This window comes from Stegodyphus dumicola, chromosome 6, assembly GCF_044657685.1.
Source record: "Stegodyphus dumicola isolate Sdum_Otavi_A_Nest chromosome 6, ASM4465768v1".
NCBI classification, from domain to species: domain Eukaryota; kingdom Metazoa; phylum Arthropoda; class Arachnida; order Araneae; family Eresidae; genus Stegodyphus; species Stegodyphus dumicola.
The window spans coordinates 228,333,932-228,359,419 of record NC_140773.1 but is presented as its reverse complement, the minus strand read 5'-3'; the positions used below and the strand labels follow the sequence as shown (position 1 = coordinate 228,359,419).

Below are 25,488 nucleotides of genomic sequence, written 5' to 3'. Positions count from 1 at the left end.
TTTGTCTGCCTTTTTAGGCATACACCGAATAAATTGGCATCGGGTCTTCATGGGAAATAACTGTTCATCCACTGTTATATTTTCGCCCGATTTATAACATTTCACGCAGGTTTCTATAAAAGCATTCCAAATATCTGAAACAAGGGCAAATGGATCAGTTTGCAGTCTTTGGGATCTAGTTGATTTCCTGTCGAAGAGCAAATATTTCATAATTTCCAGAACTTTGGCCCTAGTGAAAAATGTCAGGCCCCAAGATTTTGACCACAAACTCAGAATAAAAAGACCTTTTGCAGCTAAAGCTCTACAAACATACAACAGTGAAATAAACGCGTATAATTCATCGAGTTTCAGACTCCAATTTGGATTTTAGGATTTTTTATGTGCCTCTTCTTCAGTGCACTGTTGAATGTGATACAATATTTCTTCGATAATAAACAATCTCCATGCACTACTTGAATTACCATCAATCAGTTTTCTCTCTGAGTACGAAGTTGGCCAAGCTGCTTCTCGTAAGACATTCTGCTGAGAATGTCTCTCTGTAACATTTGTCAAAATATTTTTTTTTTTTTTCCCAAACAGAACCATCATTTGCTGTTTATTCGTCATTTTGAATTTCCTTATTTTGGATACATCTTTTGTAGCTTTTCACTATTTTCTCGAGCTCAATTACTGCTGTTGATTTCAATTCTGGAAACTATAATAGTAGAAGGCAATGTAATGTTTTCTCGGTCTAAATTTTTTCTTTCCTTTTCTGTTTCGTGAACAGATTCTCCATCAGATGAATTTGATTCAATTGTTTCAGTAGGAACAATCCAGTCCTCATCAGATAAATTGGATGTAGTTTCAGTATGAAATTCTTCATCAGGTTCAGTTTCTGAAGCAGAAATATCATCAGAAAGACTTTCAAAAACTTACAGCATCTCTTCCTTCAGTAGATATTTTCTACCAACATTTCTACATGACATGATAAACAAGCCAGAATAACTATCCAACAAAACTATCCAAATGAAATAATGAAATGAAAAATACATTTGTGTCTATGAAAAATAACCTTTCTAACACAAGGGAAATTCACAGACACGTAGCACCCAAAAATTCCAAGCACGTATTTTTATTCCCTCTTGCCCTCCCTACTCACTTATGCGAAATATGCAATCTTCCTTAACAAAAATATACTTTTTTATCTATCAGCAAACTGGTGTGGTGGTGGTGTATTTAATTATGGCAAAGCACACTAGGGCTATCTGCCTAAGGGGAGGGATGCCTTTCGTGGAGGACTTTCTAAGGGAAACTGACTCGTATACACGTTACACATGGGGAAAACCACGAAAACGCCCATACAGCCAGCCCGTTCGCGGGATACGAACCTCGGACCGAACTACCAGTGTTCAGCGTCTTTACCGCTCGGCCGCTGGTGGGCCTATCAGCAAACCGGAAATAGCTAAAAAAAGTTTTTAAAAAATGAAATATATAACTTTCTGGATACAGTCAAAATAACCGACAGCTGTAATTCTAGGATTAAAAAAATAATATTGGCGAAAATAATTATTTAAAATGGACTAAAAAACATCATGTAATATTCACAAGTATTTAGAAAAAATAGAAAAATATCAGTTATAAATAAAAAATTAAAAAAATTATGCCCAATTAAAATGGATATATGGTCAAAATGATTGCTGCCATAATTCTAGTGTTAAGCTGAAAATCTGTCTTATTTGATTCATTTCTTAAACTGGATTGAGGCTTATTTAAAGATAATTCTGAAAAAGTTTTCTTTTTTATTTTATGTATATTGGTTAAACTTTATGTGTATAGTTAAACTTGGTACAATGATATTACTGATGAAGTTACTTCATTTGATAGCTTATTTTGGAAACTAAGATACATAAAGCCAAAACACAGGAAGTATATAATTTATTTCTTTAAATTTAAAACATTGCATGGATATTTTTACAAAATGCATTTGAAATATATCACTTTAACATGAAATATTAATAAGCATTTAAAATGCCACATTTGTAATATAACAAAAGCATACTGAAAAATAAAACTTTGAGTGAAATATTCAATTACAGGAAAGGAAAATAATGCACAAATTAGGAATATATAGCCATAAGCAAAACTTCATACAAATCATATGTTAATACAAGTCACAAGTAATCACATATAATAATGCTAACAATTAATAAATTGTGATGAAAGAGCAATAGTCACTTATGCAGTGAAAGATGATTACGATTCATTAAAGTAGCATAAACAACTATATCTAGAAGCAAACTTTTGTTGTCATTCTTGTGAAATTAAAATAAACATCTTTTCAAACACTGATGAAACTAGAAAATAATACATGTAATTAAATTAGAAGATTCTTTATATAATTATTTAAGAATTAATGAAAACCAAAAAAGGTACAAACCACATTTTTCTTATAATAACATTTTTTTTTCCTAAAAAATATATGTACATAGTCTTTTTTCCTTAACTGTTATATTTATTTATAACTATACTTTAGATCAGAGGTTCTCAACTGGTCGTACATGTACCACTGGTGGTATGCAAGAGACTTATAGGTGGTATGCAAAGAAGCAAAGTATTTTTAATTATTAAATTCAAAAATTAAAACCCCAACATACTGATTGAGGTTTTTCTCTAACACTAGTAAGTTTTTACGATCTGAGCTTTATTCAAGAGTAATGGTGGTAGTAGTACTTTGTAGTGGTGGTACTAAAGTTTTTCAATTTTTGCTTAGATGGTACGCTTTAATCAAAAGTTTGAGAACCGCTGCTTTAGCTCATAAACTCTAAATAAATGAACACAGTGTATAATAGGAATTTATTAAAAATTAAATAAAACTCACCAACAATGAAGTTAAAGCCTAATCATCTGTTTAGACTTTCATAACAGAAACATTGTCAGGCATCAACATTTAGTCATCAGCATCAATTTCAAAAATAAAAGTATTGATATAATTAAACTACATCTTAACTACGAAAATCTCACATATATTAGAAGAGAAATAATTATCACAAGTGTGAAAGATGTAAAATAGTAAAAGTGTGATACATTAATAGTAAAATACCTTTATGACCATTTTAAAAAATTAATCTCTCTCCGGTGAAAGGAATTAACGCAAAATCTATGTACTTTGAAACTGTTCTTTAGCAGTAAAGAAATTCACATATATAAAATATATATATATATATATATATATATATAACACACCATATACTTGCCAAATTCCAGTAATAAGGATTTTATGTAGAGTGATACTATGCAAGACAAAGAAAATAGTAAAAGTAACAGGAAAAACATATCACAGTTAAATTAAATGAAAGAAAAAAATGCAGAGTCAAAATAAATCATACATATAATACATACTATGCACATTCCAAAATCTGATACTATAATTTCACAAGACAGTTTGCAGTGTATGCAAAAACCTGCAATATAATTATTAAAATTATAAGCATATGAAGTGAATGCAGAAATATGAAAATATGATAATTATTATTAAGTTTATGCACAGCCTTATAAAAATAATTACTAAACTTTTGGATAGCATGACCTTTTTGTACTGCATCTATCTATAAGGTAAATATTAATCCTTTGAAAGGCTTGACCACTTTCATTCAGCCACTTGTTGTCATTTTATATGTATTAACTTATACAATGGTACCTTGGTAGATACATCTGTTTTAAAATAAGTCCAACTTGATAATGTCTTGTTTGAATGTGAAAATTTTTGTTTGATATTATGACTCTAATCTGATAATTCATGATTGTGCACTACCCTTGTTTACCTCTTTTAAGACAATGCTATGACTAATTCTGCACAAAAAAGCAACAGTAAATGGCAACCTCTAATGTCTGATCTATACTCAGCCAAACTTGGCACTGTTATCAATTACCTTCAGTGTTTCTGCACATAGGTTGCTTTCCTAAATCTCTCATATAAATAAAAATTGGTTTATTTATTTTTGTGAATTATTTGATGACATTTTTTATTTTTTACACATACATTGTTTAACCTTTATTGGTAATGGAACTAGATTAATAGATTTAATAATTTTACTAACATGATTAACTGGTGTATTTCTGAAACTTCTTAAGGAGAAAGGAAATCCTTTGGGTAGATTTTTAGCTTGAAGCTTCATTTGCAATCATATCCAAGAAGTTACTTGACAGAAGGAGAAAAAGATAAATAAATCTGGTAAATTTTCATTAACGTACAGTATATATTTCAGCCACTGCATTTGTATTTTAATACTAAAGTGCTATGTAATTATTTCCCTTTGTTTTTTTGTTAGAAATGTTCATTTGATTCGAGTATTAATGAAGTATACCAAGGTACCACTTTAAATACAAAATTTTATTATTTGCTACTTAAAATATTCAGCTCTCTTATTTCTTTAATGATTTAAGTATCATTCTAAATGAAAGGAAGCTTAGAAACACAAAAAATTATTTAATACATACTATGCAAATACAGCTCTTCATAAGTAGATTCGAAGAAGCCTGGCAGCTCAAAGGATTGTGGGCAAAACAACAAAAACTTTTTTAAAAACACTTCAATTATCAATTTTTAATATACCAATTTAATAAATTATTTCAGTTAGTGCAATACAGTTTTTAACTAAAACAAAATATTAAAATTAATTGATAATGTCCATAGCTGCTATTATAGCATACTTTATAAAAATTCATAACAACTGTCTAAACACTTTGCTTACTGAATTAAGAATATTATTTTAGATGCAATATTACAGTATACAACAATACAGCCACATAATATGCAAACAAAATAGTTTTCAAACAATGAATAGGCACAAAAATGAATACACTTAATACACAAGCACATGAATTAATACACTTAAAATCTCTTCAAGCAAAATATTATTCATTCTAGTAAAAGATACAGAAACTTATTTTAAACCTCTTTTTATATAAAATATTATTTCTTATAAAGTGCAAATGAAAAATGCTTTTTTAAAATTATTTGCAAAAGAATACTTACATTTGCATAAATTTAAACTATTAGAAGAGTTTAGAATATGTTACACAATTTAAATGGATATAATAAGGAGTGCTATTTAGTAGCACTTCATATTTATAGTATCAAAAATGCACTTTTTAACAAAAAAAAATATTTTCACAGCATGCCTGGCATATCATTTTCTTTGTTTCCTTCTTTCTCAAAGAACATATAATCCTAAGAGAGAGAGAAAATACTTTATTAATTTTAAGCAAAGTTACATAAAATGTCTTGGTCTAATAATTTAATAGAAAAAATGCAATAGAATTCTGAAGATAATTTTTAGGGGAATAATACAATAAAACATAGAAATAAAATATCAAATTAAGATCTAGATCTGATTAACTATATATATATATAAATGAATAAATACAAAGTAAATAGCAGTTCAAAACCTAATGCAATTAACGTATCTGACGGCATATAAGACGCACCCTTATTTAGACGGCCACACACAAGGAAAAAAAAGTTTCAATAGCGTGGTTTCTTTTAGTTATCACGTTTCGTAAAAGCCAAATAAACAATTATTGAATGCAATTACCTTCACATATAAGACGCAGGTAACTTTTTTTTAGAACAAATTTAGGAAAAAAAGTACGTCTTATATACTGTCAAATACGGTAGATACTGAAAGCAGCAGCAAATGGTGATAATAAACCAAAATAAATTAAAATAAATAATATGATAAAAATATCATCAGACATTCAATTCTCAATAAACTAAAGGCAAAAAACAAAAACCAGAAGCATAGCAGCAAATTAAAAGGAGGGAATACCAAAATGAAATAAGAAATTTACATTTCCTACTGCATCATCATCAGAAGGCTGGTGCAAAATAAAGACACAAAGCTTAAAACTTAAAAAAAATAATCAAAGTAATCTGTCTTAGTTCAACCCCAACAGGCTGAAGAAGTGGTGTAAAACTTGCAAAATTATAGTATCAAAAGCATACACAAATCTAAAAATGCATAAAAATATTATTTTGAGCAGAAATTTTAAAAACAAAACATGCAAATATACAAGTATATGCAAACATATAAATATGTAAACATAACAAATATATGCAAATATAATTGCTGTTGAATATCTGCAGTTCTTTTATCATTATTACTATTATTGTTATATGTAATAATGTAGATAAACATAATGATGTAGGAAAGCTGATTGTATAGATGTTGATCCATAATAACAGTAAATTTGCAGTCAAGGCAGACTAAATATTCCTTATTAATTTGACTGACATTTGCTGCCACAAATTTTTGCACACATTTGCTGCCAAGGTGTAGCAAATGTGTAGTTATCCAATATGGAGGATTATTAAGAGAGAGCTTTTGGTTTACGTTTTGAAAATAGTTACATCATTATGTAAAAGTCATAATGATAGGATTAACCTAGAAATGACACAGTTTACTTATTATTACACTCTTTTGCAAAAAAATCGAAGCACCATGAAGGAAGTGGTTGTTTTTTGATGAAATTGAATATGTGTATAGTTAACACACAGATAATAAAATAATTAAAAATCAAGGTCATAGTACCTGTTTACGGCTCACAATCACCCACTGAGTGTTCAAATTAGTAGTTGGTCGAAACGCCCATGGTGGCGATGCATGCTTGAATTTGTCAAGGGCCGGAGTGGTAGATGTTCCTAAAGTCATTTTGCGACACATTCTGCCAAGCATTCATCAGTTGTCGCTCCAGATCTGCGTTATTTTATGGTGACCCAATCTGGGAGCCTAATATGCCCCAGACATGCTCGATCGGTCAAAGGTCTGGTGATATTGCTGCCAACATCTTTGCACAGCAGTGTCTGTACGCTGCAGGTGGCGGCCTGTTGCTCTCGGTATGATCCCCCAGCTTCACACAACTCTACAATGCGATCACGTTCGAAGTCTTTTAGTTGTCTGTAAGGTTTTCGATATCGTTGTAATGGCATCTTTAGTTGCTTCTTTACGGATTTACAATGGCAGCAACAAAAAAAGATAAATTTTCTGCCTCTGCTACTGGTTTTATACTTTGCAAATTGTGCACTAGAAATGCATGCTATGATCACAATTCCTGTTCATTTGCCTTAAAACTTTGATCATTTGCATGTTCAATCAAGATGTTTTCGCATACCAAATTTTGTCCCGATCGCAAAAGTCCTTCTTGGTGCTTCGATTTTTTTGCAAACGAGTACATTTTTAGAGGGGAACATCAGAATTAAAATGAGGAATTAAAGGGCTATTGCTAAGTTATATATATATATATATAAAAGGTTGGCGACAGAAAAGCAATTTTAAGAAATAAAGGCCTAAAACATTAGTAAATGAAGAGAAATATAATTAAAAAATAACAAATCATAAAACTGTAACCAAAATAATGACTTAAATAATTGCAAAATATAAACTTTGATAATATTATAAAGTCCTAATAAAATTTTCAGTCCATAAAAGTTTTGCATTTTAGAGCCTACATAATCATATTTGTCAAGGGAAGGTTTTTACAAAATTTTTCACATAATATCACAATTATATAATTTTATGCATGTATTACTATTTTGAATAATCACAACAAATTTCAAAACTTGATAACTAATTTTCATAAATAAAACCTGCACTTTAGCATAATTTGAAATTACAGTATTACTAAAATTTATATTTTTATTGTTATTAAATTTCTAATTTTCTTATCATACATAGAATTGAATAATTCCACAGTTTAATCCAAATACAAACATATCCATCAACTGGGCATATTTACTTGAACCAGCTGATGCGATAATATTCATCAGTGGTTAACAGGTATTCAGCAGTTACTCATAAAGGCCTCTGTTCCTTACATAAAGTAACTGGCCTTTGTGAACTGCACTACATTCCATTATATTAATAAGAAAATTTTAAATCACACTCTGTTACATATAAAAATAAGGTGAGAGCTTTCAAAATTTATCTTGTATAAGGAGGGTACAAGGATCAGTTGCAGAGAAGTAAAAACAGGCCTCTGTTTTTGAACCAGTACTCCTTCAACATACACTATTTTTACATTCAATTATTTATCAATTACATATTATACAATTATTATTTAATTATAAAATTTATTTACTATGATTTCAACAAAATTTAATTTTTAATTAAATTATTTAAACAAATTTTATTATAGTTATTCAATTAAAAATTTTTTAGCATTTTAAAAAAAGTTTTTAGCATTTCAGCAGTAAACAATGCTTGATATTTTAAACGATAGATATTTTTTATATTATACTCAAAACACTATTTACCATGTTCTGTGCCAGTTTTTCAAATTTACTTCATTCATTTTTTATATTTAGCTTATTCTTAAAATAATTCCAAAACTCCTAAAAATAATTCAAAATTTTTAAACAATAATCTAAATTTCTATTTATTACTTCATAAATTTTCCTTAACCTTATAAGATATTTTCTCCCACCTTTCCGCATGCCTTCATGGTGTAACTGTAACTGGAAACACATTCAACACATATTTGGGAGATCTGGAGGTCTAATGCCAGCGAATTTGCATATTTTTCAGATCTCCAGCACCACAAAAACCTAATGACTCTACATTGTTGTCCAAACTGAAAGGTGGTGGATGATAATTTATCACCAGCAGGATTTGACAATTGGGTCTCTTCATCCCCAGTCACCCTTTAAAAGGGGGAGTATATCAGGTATTTGCTTTCTCTTTTCCACATGTCTTTGTGGCATAATTGGAAGCACACTTGACACATATTATGAACTTCAAATCCTTGTGAGATGTGGTGACTATGAGAAAATTTTTGTTTGAATAAGCAGATGAGAAAGAACAATAATATATAATATGTGGGGCTAAAGGAAAAAACAAAATGTCATTAAAGGTGCTCAGTAAATCTAAAATCAAAAATGTAATATAAACTCAACATCAATTTATGTAACTGTAACTCTAACAACTTACTAAAGGAATTTCTTTTGACAACATAATGAAATTTATTGGAATGTCTGATTTGTATTTTTACAACATTATACTCTTTCCTATCCCATTTTAAGATTTACTAATAATCACTGAACAGGAAATTTTGAAACTTTTACTAGTCTATTTGTTAAATTAGTTATGAGAAAGCACTCCTGGTCTACCTGCTTAAGAGGAGGAATGCCTTTACAGAGGACTTAATACAAGAATTGGCTCACATTTGTGTTACATAAGAGAACACCATGAAAAAACACTCACATAGCCAGCCCAGGGTTGCCACTCAAACAGGAGAATGAAATTCCCTGACTTTTCCAGGTTTTCCAGGTGTGTTTCAAGAAAATTCCAGTCTATACACGTAATGTACGTTGGCTGTGCTAAGAGGTAAATTAATTATGGTATTACTTGTATTGTGTAGCAAATTCACTTAATTATTCAATAAATCCCAGAGGACATTTATTCTTAATTATTCTTGGTATACTTTGTTTGATAATTTTGTTTAGTTTTCCACTTAAGAAACTTAATAAAATTTAAGATATATACATTGGATAACAAATGTATGTTTTATTTAATTATTACTCATGATCATCACCAGTTCAACACGAGGCTAATCCGGTCCTTATAAATCACAACGCAATGCTAAATAGTTAGGTTAGATTTTAGGTAAATTTAATTCGCGTGAGGTATGTTCTTAAAAGGCACCTTAACACTTGAAAACACAAATATAATTATAATAGTTGATGTTTTCTCCACTGAAGATTGAGATTAGAATCTTCCCAATCTGGAATAAAATAAGGCTTTTTTTGCAGACGTTCTGCAGCTAAACGAAAGAAAGAAATCTATTTTAATAAACTGAGGTATTTTATATTTATTTTGCAGCATACATAAGGAAAAAATATGTGCATTAAATTTCGTGATGGTATGTCATCATACTACTATAATTAATTTTAGGATTATGCCAGAGAAAATTTCTTGAAATTTGGAAATATTATTTACTAATAATAAATAAATTTAGAGGGAAGAAGCAACATTAAATTATATGAATAACATAAAAATAATTACTTAAAAATTGAATTAGAATAATCAACGATATTTTAGCGAATATAGTTATATTACATGGCTAGCCTAGATGACTGATTACTATTTTTTTATTTTACTGCAAAATGGCAAGGTATTTATTAAAAAGAAAAAAAAAAAAAAAAGGGTTTAAAAAGATTTTGCGGTAAAATTCTAGTATACGGTAAGGCTTTGGCACGATTTTGAAAATTGTCGCCAAGACCAAAATGACCCGTTTACTGCGCATCATGATGTCGCAAAATCCCATTATTATTCTAAACAAAGAACGTCTATGTAAAGAAGAAAAGGTTCCATACAAGTAAAATGCTATTACCCGTTAGAATGCAGAGGGAAAATTTGTCAAGAAATTTGGCGACGGAACCTGGCGGCCAGAATTTCTCTCTTCGCGATGTGTACAGGAAATTGAGAAACACGTGTTAAGAAGAAACGCTCTTTGACAAAAAGAAAACTACGAAAATCCGTTTTTAAAATTATTGCGAAAAATCCACGCAATAATTTTAAAAACGGATTTTCGTAGTTTTTTTTGCCCTGAAAATAACTAATCCATGAATTTATTTACTTGCGCCAAAAAATATTTTCTTTTCCTTTAGAGTTTAACCACTTGCGCTAAGACTAAACTTCACGGTTGCGGTGCCGTGCGCTACAATATAACAAGCGGTAAAGTGTCTCATTTACGCCGCTCCGCATCTGCGAGTGCAATCCAGAGCTGTAACTCGAGAAATAAACAATCTCGTTGTTAGGCGACGTGTGCACCACGTTATTTTCATTTTTGCGATAAATGCTTATCGACGTGGTGTTCACGTCGCTCACGGTTTGAGACAAAAGTATCTCGACGTGCGTGGCACGTCTTTTTAGCGCAAGTCGTTCAAGAAATTTTAAACGATATTCATTTTATGAACTCTTGATAACGTGACCTTCGAACTTCGACACCGGTTTCGATCTTCGGCGACAGATATATCAGACATGCACAGCTGTTTCCTTCTATGATGGAACGGGGCCACGTCTGTTGCAGAAAAGTTTTCCTTCTTTACAATACATATTCTTTGATTCTAACCTCCATGGTACCGTATACTAGGATTAAACCCATTTTGTTTTATACGAGAACAGGTACTTTCTTTAGTTCATGCACTGCACATGCGATTCTCGAGAATACTGGAAACCAAAAGTTGCGGGAAAGTTGCTTTGCCTTTCTAAAAGACAATCAAATTGGAGCTGCGAAAATTGGCTCTATGCCAGCTACCCAAATGACACTCACGTGATACATAATTCGCCAAAAAAGTTATCTCTTCCGACGTCGGCGCAAAAATCGCTTTTTTTGGCGGCATCGTTGTATGAACTTCCCTGACTTTTCCAGATTTTGACAAAAATACTTAAATTCCCTGACTTTTCCCTGAATATTTTGGTCAATTTTCGAATTCCCTGACTTTTCCCGGTTCTCCCGGTTTTCCAGGTAGCGTGGCAACCCTGCCAGCCTATCTCTTAGGATTTGATCCTAGATCGAACAACCAGTGATCCATTAAGCTATTAATGAACAAAAAACGTCTCAAGAATTGAAATGTATTTACACAAAATAGATAACACATTTTATTCAAAATGATAAATAGTAAATGCAGGAGGAAAGTAAAGCATAAGTGGTCGATATTTTAACCTTCACATGTCAAACAACATGACAGCCCACTTTCGTAAAAACATGAACTTGTGCTATAATAACAGAGCGATTTATTTCAATTTATCTACCTTTGTATTAGCTACGTGCACAAAATATTACAATTAATTATCATAAGGGATAACAATTACAAAGCTTAAAAAGATATAAAATGGCTAATATAAGAAAATATTAGAAATCTGTTACCAGAAAACATTACTTACAATGAGGAAAAGAGCTCCAAGTAAAACTGCTTTTATATTTACATCTAAATCTAGAGGAAAAGTGATACCAAAATGATCGGCATCAGTGAAATATTCTCTCAGTAATCCTGACCATTGCTTGGAAATTTTTCCAACTTCAACGCTACCATCTTTGGAAAGGACCTTCAAACAAATAATTTCAAGATAAAATGATATTTACTGAATATATTTATATATAATATCACAATTATTCAACATCATATATTGCATATGATATTGATTCAAAGTTAATAGAAATCCAGTAATACCTTTTAAAATAAACGATACTTACATATTATCGCAACCAGGTTGGCGCGATTTGTAAGCTTGAGTAAAAAAGTATGAATAGAAAGAAAATGTACATTTATTAATTGCAGATAATTTTTAATACAGTTTTTTTTATATTATTTTGTTTTAAAATATAAAATAGCAATCAAACCCTTCTGGTTTCGAATTTGAATAAGTTGCAGAATTATTTTTTCGGCGGAAATCTTTTGGCTATTGCTTTTAGCACTGATTGAAAACAGTCTTCGCCATTAACAGCTTGAGCTTGGCGCCATATAAATTCGATAAGGTATGAGTTAAGATTATGACGGGCTGTTCCTCTCTGTTTTTTGTTGCGCCATTTGGCTGAGCCCCACATGCGCTCTACATGTTGTGTGTGAACGCCCGTGTTGGGATCCACAAAGTTATATTTGTGATTAACAGTTCCATGCAGAAATCCAGCATTTTCGAACTCACTTGTATTGTATCCTTTCCAGCAATTTGAATAAATGATGCTTCCTTCCTTGATATTTTCGCAAATTTTTTCCATGAGGGTAACGGCGCTTCTGTTAGGTACAGTAACCAAAAAAGTCTCTTTCTTTTCTCGGCAAATTCCACCGAAAACCCATTGCTGCGGTAGTACACACCCAGCGTTATTTTTTCTTTTTACAAATAAACTTTCGTCTAAACACGTAGGGTTGCCGTAAGTAGGGTCACCAAATTTGGCGATTTATGCAAATTTTGGCCTGGTTGCGTTAATACGTAAGTACCAAATAAACATTAAAATATTTGGCCCATTTTCAAATTTTGCTTACATATTGCTGTCCTAAAAGAAAAGAAAGAAAATCCAAGATAAATTATATTTAAAGTTTAACTTATGCAATGCATTGCATAAAGATGACTTTAAAAATATTTCTACAATTTAAAATATATAAAAAAACAATTAAAATTTTTTAGATATAAATCTAAAAAAAAGTAAATCGTAGGCAAAAATGCCTGTCTCTTTAAAGTTTTACGTTATTCAATCTCTTAATTTTGTAACCTGAAGTTTAATTATTTTAAATATGAACTATTAGTGTGTTATATTCATGATAAAAATTAATTACAAAAGTTTTTTTCTTTAACAAATCAATAAAAAAAAATTTGTCTTCTACTTCATGTCAAGTTCATTACCTTGAGATTATCTTAACCACAATTAGTTTGTAAATCTTCCTAAAAGGAGCAGTACATATTCAGTGACATAGACAAACTAGTCAAGCTAAGTTTGACTACTTTGAATATGTACTGCCTCCCTTAGGCAGATTTACAAACTAATTGGAGGTAAAATAATCTCAAGGTAACAGACTTGACATGAAGTGGAAGACAAATTATTTTTATTGATTAGCTAAATTTATATTTAAAAATTTTCAATTGATTTTTTATATTTTAAATTATAGAAATATATTTATAGTCATCTTTATACAATGCATCGTTCAAATTAAACTTTAAATATTAATTTATCTTGAATTTTCATTCTTTTCTTCTAGGAAGGCATATGTAAGCAAAATTTGAAAATGGGCTATTTCTTTCTTGATCATTAGCTGGTAGCCATTGTTACACTATCAACAATACAACTTTGCTTTTCGGCAATTGCATCAACAGTAAACACTAATCAGGGCTTTTCCTGATGGGTGTGATTTTGTCAACTTCGAACCATTTATACGAAGGCCCATTCCTGGCGAGTATGCTATGAATGCCCCACATGTAGTTGGCAAAATTTAGAGACATCAAGTTCAGTCAGTATCCTGTGAAATGATTACCTGTGAAAGGACAATCCAATAATTTTGTTGTCCAAAGGGCAGTAAAAAAAACAAAATAAATTATATATATTCAAAATTATATAGATGTGTAAAAAAAAAATCCATGCAGACACTCAGCGTCCCAGGAACGGGCCTGGTTATAGCAAATGCATAGCTGCATTGCATCATTTTTGGGACATAACTATTTTCCCAGGGAAAGTATTCGGGATAACATTTGTTTATTTTTTTATGTCATGTTTTTTATTACTAATTAATTAGATGTGCAGAGAAATGAAGTAGAAACAATTCATTATTTTCAAGCATCCGGTATTTTACCAATCAGTGTTGTGATTTTCATGCAACAAAACTGCACAGGATGCAAAATATTATACGACAGAAATATTATAATAACAATTGCCAAAAAAGTGTTAAAAAATGAAATGAAAACTGATTTGGGAAGAATTAGCTTCCTATTTATGAGAGTTTATATGGAGGCATAAATACGCTTTAGAACAGAATAATATACTGTTTGTTGCGATTCTGAATAAAATTGTCACATAATAATCACTGGAAATCAAAACAACTATTTAATGGATCTGCAGATGTTGAAAATATATTTCGCAGCCAAAAAAGCACCAACAATCTGTTAGTGGTATACTGGCAGCTAATACCCCAAGTACTAAATATTTACACAGTGTACTCTTGATTATTCAGGTGCGGATTATCTGTGCATAGCAGTGCCTACTAAGGAGGTTAGGATAAACAGAGTAAATCTTCCCTATATGTCCCAAGCACTGAAAGTGAAGCCATGAAACATAACAACTTATCATGGCTGCTGTGTCATATTCATTGTCCGACACCTCCTTGGTTTTGTTTACATTCTAATTGGTGTTATTTATATATCAGGTATTCATTATTTAAAGTTTATAGGTCTCCTGTTCTTATTTTAATGCTTAAAACCCAAATGACTTTCTGCTTAGTAATTACAGAAAACGAAGTTTTATATGGTGGCCATGATAAGTCATGATGTTACATAATTGACATTCATTTGGCTTCACTTTTGTTACATCATGCTTACTCCATTCATTCTAACCTTCTTGTTGCTCATGCATTCAAATTCAATGCTATGTGCAAGATTTAGTAAAAAAAAAAAAATTGCTGAATTATGTCTTTAAGACTCTTTTTGTCTAAAAAGTAAATGTTGAGGAACCTAGTGAACTGTTTAGAAACTTATGGCTGTGTTAAAACAACTAAAATGTAGACTCGAGAAGGGATAAAAATACCCTTCATTTCACTCAAAATAAGATGAACAGTCGGCCCTTTCTCGGGCTTACAATAAAGCCTCCATTTAGGCTTAAACTCAAGAGTAAGAAATAAGTAATAATGTTATTTTGAACTAAACTATAACTAACTAAAGGAGACTTAGCCAAAGCTAACACAAGCACCTAACGTAGCTGATGCTTAATTTAAACTAGCCAGCAAATATCAAAAGGCACGTAATAATACGGCCAAGCATAACAGCTTCAAGAGAGATTTAGCCTGAAGGCGAACAAAGGCTACTCGGGATTCCTAGCTCTCTCTTAGTAAGTTGAACCTTCATTAAATACTTTCTCTAAATCACTTGCATTCAATGCAATTCTAAAAAACTCATTCTGGTACGGAATTATAAGTGGAAACAAGAATTGACAGGGAAGCACTTTGAAAATAAAATAACTGTTACAAAATTAAAATATACTTTACAGGGTTTAATTTCAATGATTACTTCATTCGATACATTCTGCATGTGCACAGTCGAAGGTTCCTCAATGGGATTTTTTTGTTTCATGTGATTTTTCATGTATATTTTCTTTTCATTATTTTAAAAGTTAATTTTGATAATTTTAGAACGAAAAAATTATCAAAGAGCACGCTTTAAGTACTAAGCACAAGAAAATTGTTTTAATACTACAACAAAAACTCATATCAACTGAAAGTTTTAAACATGGTAAATCGATAATAAAAAGTTCACCAAAGAATATGGAATTTGCCCACAAGCTGTTTATTTTCTTGATAAATAAAAGTTAAGAGGTTTTTGAAGGAGTCATTTCTTTCTTTACAAGGAAAGCTGTATTCTCATTTCCCTCTACTCTACAATAGGCTGGCAATGCTATAGAGAAGATAACAGAATTAAAAAGATATTGGAACTCATAAACATGTTTTGAGCTGCAAGTTAAAAAAGATTGCTATGCATACCAGCTCCACTGTCAAAACTAGTGGTGATGTTAGCACCTAATACTTTACAAAAGAAAGAAAGAAAAAAAAGATTGCTATGTATATCAGCTACAGTGCCAATGTCCCTATCCCATCAGCATACACGTGAATCCACTGATTTTTGGTAAAATAATTTTCACTAGTTTCAAGGGCAACTGTAGTTTCAAGAGCCACATATTTTCCCCTTGTTTTTTAAGACAGTATTAAGATTCACTTTGTAGGGATTTATATTTACTTACACTAACTAGTTAAGCTTAAATTTATGCTTTCTTTCCTATATGCCTTCATTCCCCTAATTGTCATTGGCAAAACATTTAAATTTGGTAGTGAGCGTGAAGAAATGCAAATTCTACCATTAGGAGAAAAGGTTTAAATACTGAGTTCTAGAAGGGAAAGTTAGAGTGGACAAGCACTGTACCTTTGTAGCGTGAGCTTCTAATTCTGCATTTATTGCTGGTTAAGTGGCATAATTGCTATTACTTTGCTGCATCTAGACTTCGACGTGGTTTTAGGTAACAGGATTATCCGAGCCCTGGGGGAAATTCTACTGTTATGTTAATATCTTTGAATTTTAAGTCCAATTCTTGTTATTTGAGTTAAGTGCCCGAGCAAGGTGTAGTTTGTTGGCATCAAGTGGACACATTGTGAATTTTAAAAGAGTTTAATAAAGGGTTCTTTTAACACTTCTCTTGTCTGGTTCCTGCACTTTCTTCAGCTGTCACAAGTAGATATTACAACTTTTACACTAGAATTCAATGAATATACATTAACTCTTTGTAAACCAAACCAATCTGGTTGTTAAATAACCTAACTGCCCAAAATGGTTTTGACAGTCACAGCAATTTATTCCCCTCCCCATACATTAATGCGCAAAGAAAAGTGAAGATTTCAAATGGCATCCTTTCTGCTTCTAACATATAAATATAAGAAACCACAAATAAATCATTTTAGGACAAACTGTCTGCATACAAATCATTTGGAGAAACTGCACCTGCTATTGCAAATCTTAGGGGAGGGAAGAAAACAACATCGGAAGTTCGGCCGTTTGGGGCGGCTGTAGTCGTTAGTATGAAAGGCCATCTGGGTGGTTATGGTCTGTAAAGAGTTAAAAAAAAGAACAAGCTGCTGCAAGTAAAAAATTTGGAGATATTGAATACAATGACTTAAGAGCAGACTACAGTCAAAAATTTATAACTACAAAACAGGCTTCAAAATTGTGCTAACAGTGTTATATAATTTTAATGTCATGTTGCTAACAATACTTAACCTTCCAGCACACATGCTTGGCAATTTTACATGAGCACGCGTGCGTCGTATTTTTTACGACATCTGTTATTTTACCGTTTTTGGCACGAAAAATGACAGAAGTGAATGAATATTGATAATAAATTTGGTAAACTCTACAATATTAGAAAATACAAATGATATCATATTCAAATGATAGTAAATTATTTTTAAATGCATATATTAGTCAGGTGGAAAAGCAATGATGTATTTTATTATAGAAATTTAAAAAATAATTTTTTAACCCTCTCAGCGTTACGAACGGATTTTTCCGTATTGAAAGATGGCTTTCCAAAGCAACACACACGAATTATTTTGCCAACTTTTGATGAATCCAAAAGCGTTTCAAACGATTTTTCCTGCCTTACATTTTCTGTCTCGAAATCGTTGAGGACGGAATATTCTGTACTGTCATCCCCTCCGACCTCCCGCGCTTAATTGGCAGTGGGGAAACAGCGATCGTTAGAGAAAGATGTTACAATGGGAGGGTCATAAATAAAAACATCAAATCCAGCCGTACCATCTGCCGACCTGAGGGCGATTTTCGTGCCGAAACTGGAAAATACTGAAAAGCCTTCAACGCAAACCTTTTTATATATGTAAAAATTTTGCGACTGCAAAAGTAAGTGCAATTTGCATGGAATCCATGAATAACTTTGAAAGAATTCAGCATCACCTAATTTACAAATAATTTCTTTTAGCATAGAATAAATACTTAAACAGGTATCTAACAATGACTGTAAAAACCAAGAAATTTGATATAATTTTTGTCTTAGCTGTGCGCATTGATTAAAAATATTGTATTTTTTAAAACTATTAGAACAGTTCACAAATAGAGTTACTTCAATATATATTTTGAATAATTGTTCTGAAATAAAAATGAGATTTTTGAAAGAGTTCAAATCTTGTAATTCCGTTTCAAACTAATGTGTCATTTATATGTTTGTATCGAAATTCATTTAGTTGTGTGAATGCGAAGTATGGACATTTTGTTATTGAAATATGTGGACAAGGTGCGTTTCCTTAAAGAAAAATTCGTTTGACTCTTCTGATTTCTCCTTTAAAACGAACTACTGAGAAGCTTCCTTGGCATGATATGAAAATCATTCACAAATAATATCGTATTTGATTAGATCGTTTTTTGGTGTTGATAAAATAAAGTAGTGAAATTACATGAAATTGTATGATGCATTTGCATTTTTTACCCTAAGCAAATTACTTCCGTTTTACTGAAAGTGTTGTCGAATAAATGGATCCGGACGATATTTGACTATGAATATTTTACTAGTATGAAGATGTGTTTATTTCCAAATTTCGAAACGGTTGGGACATAAAATTCTCAGCAGGTAAGAGTAAATAATTATGAAAAATAGCTGTTAGTAGAAAAGAAATGTAAATAGCTTTTTATAAAATCGTTGCAAGCATTATACGAAGAAGGAAAAAATATGATGGTGATCTGGGTGATGCAAAAAATTTCGAAAAAGGAAATAAGAATTTCCGATTATTTGTCTATATCAAGATTTGAAATGAAACAATTAGATGCTCAGGTAAAGATAGACAACTTTAACTTTCATGGAGGACTTTGGGGATGGGAAAACAATTTGTTATTTACGACTACGGTAAATTAAAACAAAGGAGGGCTGTCTCTGTATGGTAAGGGATGCCTTCTTGGAATACTTGTTAAAGAAAACTGGCTCGTATTCATGTTACAAGTGGGAAAACTCAATTCCAGATCAAACTACTAGTGATCAGTGACGTTTACTGCTCGGCCGTTAGTGGACGTTATTTATGACTAAGGACTGATGAGTTATGTTAAATTAGGTACTGATTACCCCTTACTTTTAAATTAATTAGTTAATAAGTATGATGCTTTTACTAAAAAGGCCAATTATATGCATGCATTTCTTGAAATCAGTTTTCACATCTTATTAACATTTTATGTGCAGTTTTTATGGCATCCTTCCTTCACGTCCACTCAAATAATTTCACAGCCTAAGAACAAAATAGAATTATTTAATATCTATGCTTCGTTTGAAATATTTCTCTTTGGTTTGGTTTACTTGAAAAGTGCTCGAAGGCTATCTGCCAAATGAGGGAGGCCTTCATGGAGAACTGTCTAAGAGAAAATGGCTTCTATACATGTTACACAATGGAAAAATCACGAAAACGTCCATGCAGCCAGCCCGTTCGCTGGGATTCAAACCGAACTACCCGTGTTCAGCATTTTACTGCTTGGACGTTGGTGGGCATATCACTTTTTGAGATAATTATCATAATGTTATACGTTTTAATAGGCATCAATAACAATCAATGCTTACTATTGTGATTTACATTTCCAGTGATGTTAATCTCGAAATTAGTACTCTTGGCTCTGTGCCTAAGAGTAGTAAAGCTTCAACTGAGGCCTTTTTAAGCAGAACTGGCTCATATTTCCGTAATTAATACAAATGTGGTAATATTATTCTTGTCACTGTCAATGATACCAATTGTACGATTTGGTATTCACTTTCGGAGCAAAAATACACTGAGAAAGAAATCAATTTGGGGACAAATAAAAAAGAATTGATGAAATAAGTATTATAAAAAAGCAAAATTATTTTATATCTGGGTCATCTGTTACCATTTACTTTGTGTTTTAATATCTTTTCATATTTTGTTTCAGTATTGCTTTATTAATTCTTATATATTTTGTAAAATACAAAAAATTTGTGAAATTCATATTTTCTTTCAATTCTAAATATACGAGGGTTGGAACTTTAATAGTGGCAACTATTTATTTACAAGGAATACAAAAGTGATTCATGTCACCATGTTTACAGTCCTTCAATATAGTCGCCAGCATTGTGTACAACCCGTTTCCAACGATGTAGAAGTCTCAATACCTGTAGCAGTGCCTGTTTTGTTGATAGTTTGAATGGACCGGTCTACTGCCTCAAGAATCTCAGGAACAGTTTGGAAGCGAATGCCACGAAGTGGTTTCTTCATCTTAGGAATTAAGTCATAGTCACAAGAGCTTAGATCTGGGGAGTATGGTGGATGATAAAGCACTTCCCAGCCCCATCGCTTGAACAAATCAGTCACAGCTTGCGCTGCATGCGGCCGAGCATTGTCATGCAAAATGAGAGGAGCGTTCTGCAGAAAGTGTCGCCGTTTTTTTCTCAAAGCTGGTCGGAGATTGTGCTCCAAAAATGAGCAGTAATACTGCACAGTGACAGTCTGCTGTGGGGGAAAGGTATGCGTTTGTCGTGGTGACTTGTGATGATGCCATTCGTTTGATTGACGTTTCAGTTCTGGCTGGTACGTTCGGGCCCAAGTCTCATTCGGCGCAATGATACGGCGTAAAAAAGCATCTCCTTCGCACTCATAGCGCTCCAGGTGGGTTCAGGCAGCATTGTATCGTAGCCATTTCTGCATTTCCGTCAATTGATGTGGAACCCATCGTGAAGCAATTTTTCTCATGGTCAGGCATTCCTTCAGAATGTGCAGCACAGTCGTATGCGCTAATCCTGTTTGTCCGGTCAGCTGACGAATCGTTTGGCGGCGATCACTGTCCATTAGTGCGACAACAGCTTGCACGTCTGCATCGCTGACACTCGGACGACCTGGCCGCAGCATGTCTGCTACGTTTTGGCGTCCTTCATTGAATGCTTTCACCCATCTTGCTATGGTTCTGTAAGGCAATGCAGATTTCCCACAAGCCTCTTGAAGCCCTTGATGACACTGTCGTGCTGTACGACCTCTGGCACATTGAATTTTTATCCAACATCATTGTTCTTGTTTTAAAAACATCCTGACAACACTTACTTTAGACCGCGAGCTAATACAAGGATCCGTTCTTCGCGTCACTCCGCATGCGTGTGACGTAGGCAGGACGAGTCTTTTTGCTGAGAGGTAAGGTAGGTATGTAGTTCACGTGTGGTATACGCGATATTCTTTGGTTTTGTTGTGTAGCGTTTTCTCAGCTGTGTTGCCACTATTAAAGTTCCAACCCTCATAATTTTCTTTCCCAGTTCTAAAAATGTATTCTTGATATTATAGAGTAACAAAAAGATACAGTATTCACTATAATCAATGTGCAATTAGAATAAGAAATCTATATTCGTCTGACGCAAATTAAATGATATATATTTTTAATCAAAATTTTGCAGGAGAGATTTCAATATTACTTTCAAGCACTAACTACACGGAAGTTGCATTTTAAATTTTTTAAATGCAGTTTTCGATCGTTTCAGCATCTTTTATAAGTGCTAAAAACCGTCTTATTTCTCTAAATTTTCTTTAGCAAGGTAAGGAACAACACATTCAATGGCACTTTTTTCGCACAATCGCTTTGCAGACACTTAAATTTCACAAGTCTCTCATGCATTCGTAAACGAAATAGTCCATAACTGAAAGCCTAATTTTATTCATTTAATTTCATACATTAAAATCATAAGCTCTTGTACTCTTTTTAAGATGTTCCCAGATAAATAGGCATTATTCTAAAATAGAAATGATAAAATCATTTGAGATATAATTTTTCCTTCTCAAAACAAACTATTTATTTCGCCAAAATATAATCGAAAATAATTTTAGAGCTATGAAATAAATTCAAGAAGATGAATAAATATTTTTAAATTCATTCATTGTTATTTTATGAAATAACAAGCAAGCCCCAAATAAGCAAGTCTGGAACCCATTCAAATACCCTGTACAATTTTAACAAATTATTTTATAGGATACAAATATGCACATACTTTTTATGAAATATGCAAACCTCATGCAAGTAGAATTCTGTTTTATTAAAATTAACGATTATGAAATTAATTTTAATATAAATATATTACTCTACATAAAGAAATCTGCAGGCATTCTTATCCCATTATTTTTCTATTATTATAATCGAAAAAATACAATAACAGTCTTTTTCTTATAATAAGCTAATTAGATTAGTTTAAAAATATGACCTGCGAAACTTTTTATCCTCTTTGCTTCAGTTTTTCTTATACAGTTATGCACTTTCTTTAACTTGCTGATATAAGATCCATTTATTTTAATACTTTTCTAAAACGTTTTATAAAAAATAAGAAAATAATGCTAGCACAAAATATTTGGTTGAAAAGTTATGTAAAAGTGGATTCAGTGCCCAAAACAATAAATAAAAAATGAAAACAGATTTTATATTAGGTCCAAACGGGCATTTTGTTTCATTTACAGACACATCCATGTTTCGAGAGCATTTGGGTTAACGCCACTTTGGGCTAAAAATATTTAGAAACAGCATATCATTAGGATTTCTGATACACAGGTTCGCAGGCTGTAGACAAAAATGTTTTATTCCTTACAGTGTTGCCATTGCTCACTTTGAAACTGTTGAGATTTTTAATCAAAAATCCGGTAAAGTTTTACAGAATATGAAATAGACAATAGAAACATATTCCAGATTCTAAATTCGGGCCTTCTAAGAGTCCTTGTTCTATGGTGGAGGACTATGTCATCCAAAATGTGATGACTCTAGGTAACGTTCTTTTCCGCAATGCGAAAAACATGCATACGTTCATGTAGATTCTCATTATTTAGTTTCTTTAAATAAATACAGGGCGACAATATTTGTGGCAACAGTTTGGAAAGTAATTCGGGCATTTAAAGTGATTCGGCGCAAAATGCTGTTTTGTAACTAATAGCCCTTCTGTACTAACACTCATTTGGATTTTAAAAAGGAATTATAAAATTAAAAACATTGAAATAAAATCCAGAAGCTTTCGAATTTTATATTACGCCCAAAGGGACTTTTTTCACGCTTTGTGCGCTACCTTTATTTATTAAATACCAAGTACTTTGCAATTAAAGCACATAAATTCCAATTCAACAGCAATATCATAAAATATTTAAAAACAGCATATCTTTAGAATTTCCGATAAACAGTCTCGCATGCTGGAGATAAAAATATTTTATTCATTAGTGTTACCACTCCTCGCTTTGAAACTGTTGATTTCCTAATCAAAAATTCATCAAAGTTTTACAAAATATGAAAAAGATAATAAAACAAATTCGAGCTTAAAAATTCCAGTTTCCAGTGTGCATATTCAAGTGAAGAATTACGTTATTCTTAATTTGATGGCTCTAGGTACTGTATTTTTAATAATGCAAGATACATATTCATGAAGATTCTTAATGATTTAATTTCTTTAAATATACAGGACGATAATATTTAGTGGCAACAATTTAAAAGTTGATTCGCCATTTATATTGAAACGCTATAAAATGCCATTTTGAGACTAGTAGCCCATCTGTCCTAGCGCCCGTTTGGGGTAAAAAAAAAAAAAAAAAACTACGATTTTGAAAAACGAATTTGTAAATATATATATGACTATAAAAATTCTTAAATTTTGCATATATTATGCACATATTTATTATGAAATTGAAGCATTTTGCAGAAGATTTTCCTATAAAATTGTACTCACATAAATACGTTCTTACATTCGGTTGAACGTCTTTCTCTTACGATACTGAGAAAAATTTAGCTCTATTTCTAAAAACAGATCAAGTATTTTAAAAAATGTTGCATGTTGAAAAGAAGCGGTAATGTAAAATGACTAGAAGAAAGCACAGGATATGCGCTGAAAATTAGAGGAGGGACGATAAGAATGAAAGGCAATGTGTGTGGTCATCCACGTATTATATATGGTACCTTTGATGAAAAAGACTTCTTTCCCGCTATCCACGAGTCAGTACCCCCTGGACCTATATTATAACTATTATCTGTTTCTTTTCACATAACTGGGCTCCCACTGTAAAATTTAGAATGATGCGAAAGAAAATTCGAAAGTGCAATTTACTTTAAAAGTTTTCTAATATTGATATTACCTGCAAATTGCATTAAAATTAGCTAACTACAGAGCACAAGAAATATAGTAAGACTAGAATTCTCTTATTGCGAGAGTTGAGTTTAGTACTGTATGCAAATAAAAGTTTTCAGTTGGTTTCGTCTAGTTGAACCTTGCTAATAGCCGAATGATAAAACACTTGCCGATAGTTTGATTTAGGTTCAAACATATGTGAATGGGATGACTGCATAATAAGTATTTCATGCAAAGTCAGTTTCCCTTAGAAAGCCCTTCACGATGGCAGATCGTGAAGTATGTTTGCAATAAATAGCTGTCTTATGTTCTGCAATATCCAAATAGTATAAACTATTTTTTATTGAAAATGAATAAATTATGCGTTTTTGTTTCGTAAAAAAAAAAGTATCTTGTTGAATTTTAGTTTTTTAGAGGAAAGAAGGAAAAAATATTATATATTTATTTCTAACTGAGCCAGCCAGCCATGTGAACAAAACTTAATTTTGCTTCTTTTAGTTGAAGTAGAAATATATTCTGCATTTTGGTGAATAAAAAGGGTTTTACACTTCAGTTTCGCCTTAGAATGTCTGTTTTGTATTTTGTTTTACGGAAATTAAAATCTTTAATTTTTTTTTGTTGCAAACCCTATATGGGGAAAACATTCTCTGTACAAAAAAATAGCATCACATATGTACGTAATAATAAATAAATATCAGCCTATAGGAAGCAAACCTGTTGCCAAGACTTTCTTAAATATTCAGATAGATTGTGATCATATTATCTCGGGTATTCGTTGAAATTAGTTGAATTTCTGTTACAAAGATTACTTCTACTTCAGTGCATGTTTTATATAATTTCTAATATTTGCACTTTAAGCATGTATATTCTTGAACATATTCTTGAGAAAAACCTAACTGAAAGAAGATGAATCTAATTATGATCATGTCTACACAATTTTATTTTAAAATTCGTTATCATTTGCATTTTTTGAGCGCAAACATAATTGTTTTCTTTTCATATTTCAAAACTTTCACCATTTATACCCTTTAAAAATAACTGCATATCATTATACTGAAAAATGAAATTTAAGAATGTATAGAATTCTGGGAAATCTTAGTTCATTATATCGAAAACCAAATTATAAATATAAAT

At 31.6% G+C, this 25,488-nt stretch overlaps 1 protein-coding gene across 3 annotated transcripts in view; it reads right to left on the bottom strand.

Moving 5' to 3' along the window:
* Positions 1–1,897: 1,897 nt before the first annotated feature.
* Positions 1,898–25,488, bottom strand: part of scramb1 (phospholipid scramblase 1) — a 62,196-nt gene continuing 38,605 nt past the window's right edge. For 2 of the 3 annotated variants that reach the window (XM_035354016.2, XM_035354007.2), the window contains exons 7-8: positions 11,922–12,083; positions 1,898–5,209 (exon numbers count right to left, since the gene is read on the bottom strand). In XM_035354016.2, coding sequence (XP_035209907.1) covers positions 5,150–5,209; positions 11,922–12,083 — 222 coding nt within the window. In that variant the 3' untranslated portion in view covers positions 1,898–5,149. The remainder of the gene's footprint in view (positions 5,210–11,921; positions 12,084–25,488) is intronic. The other variant, XR_004757416.2, reaches the window with a different exon arrangement.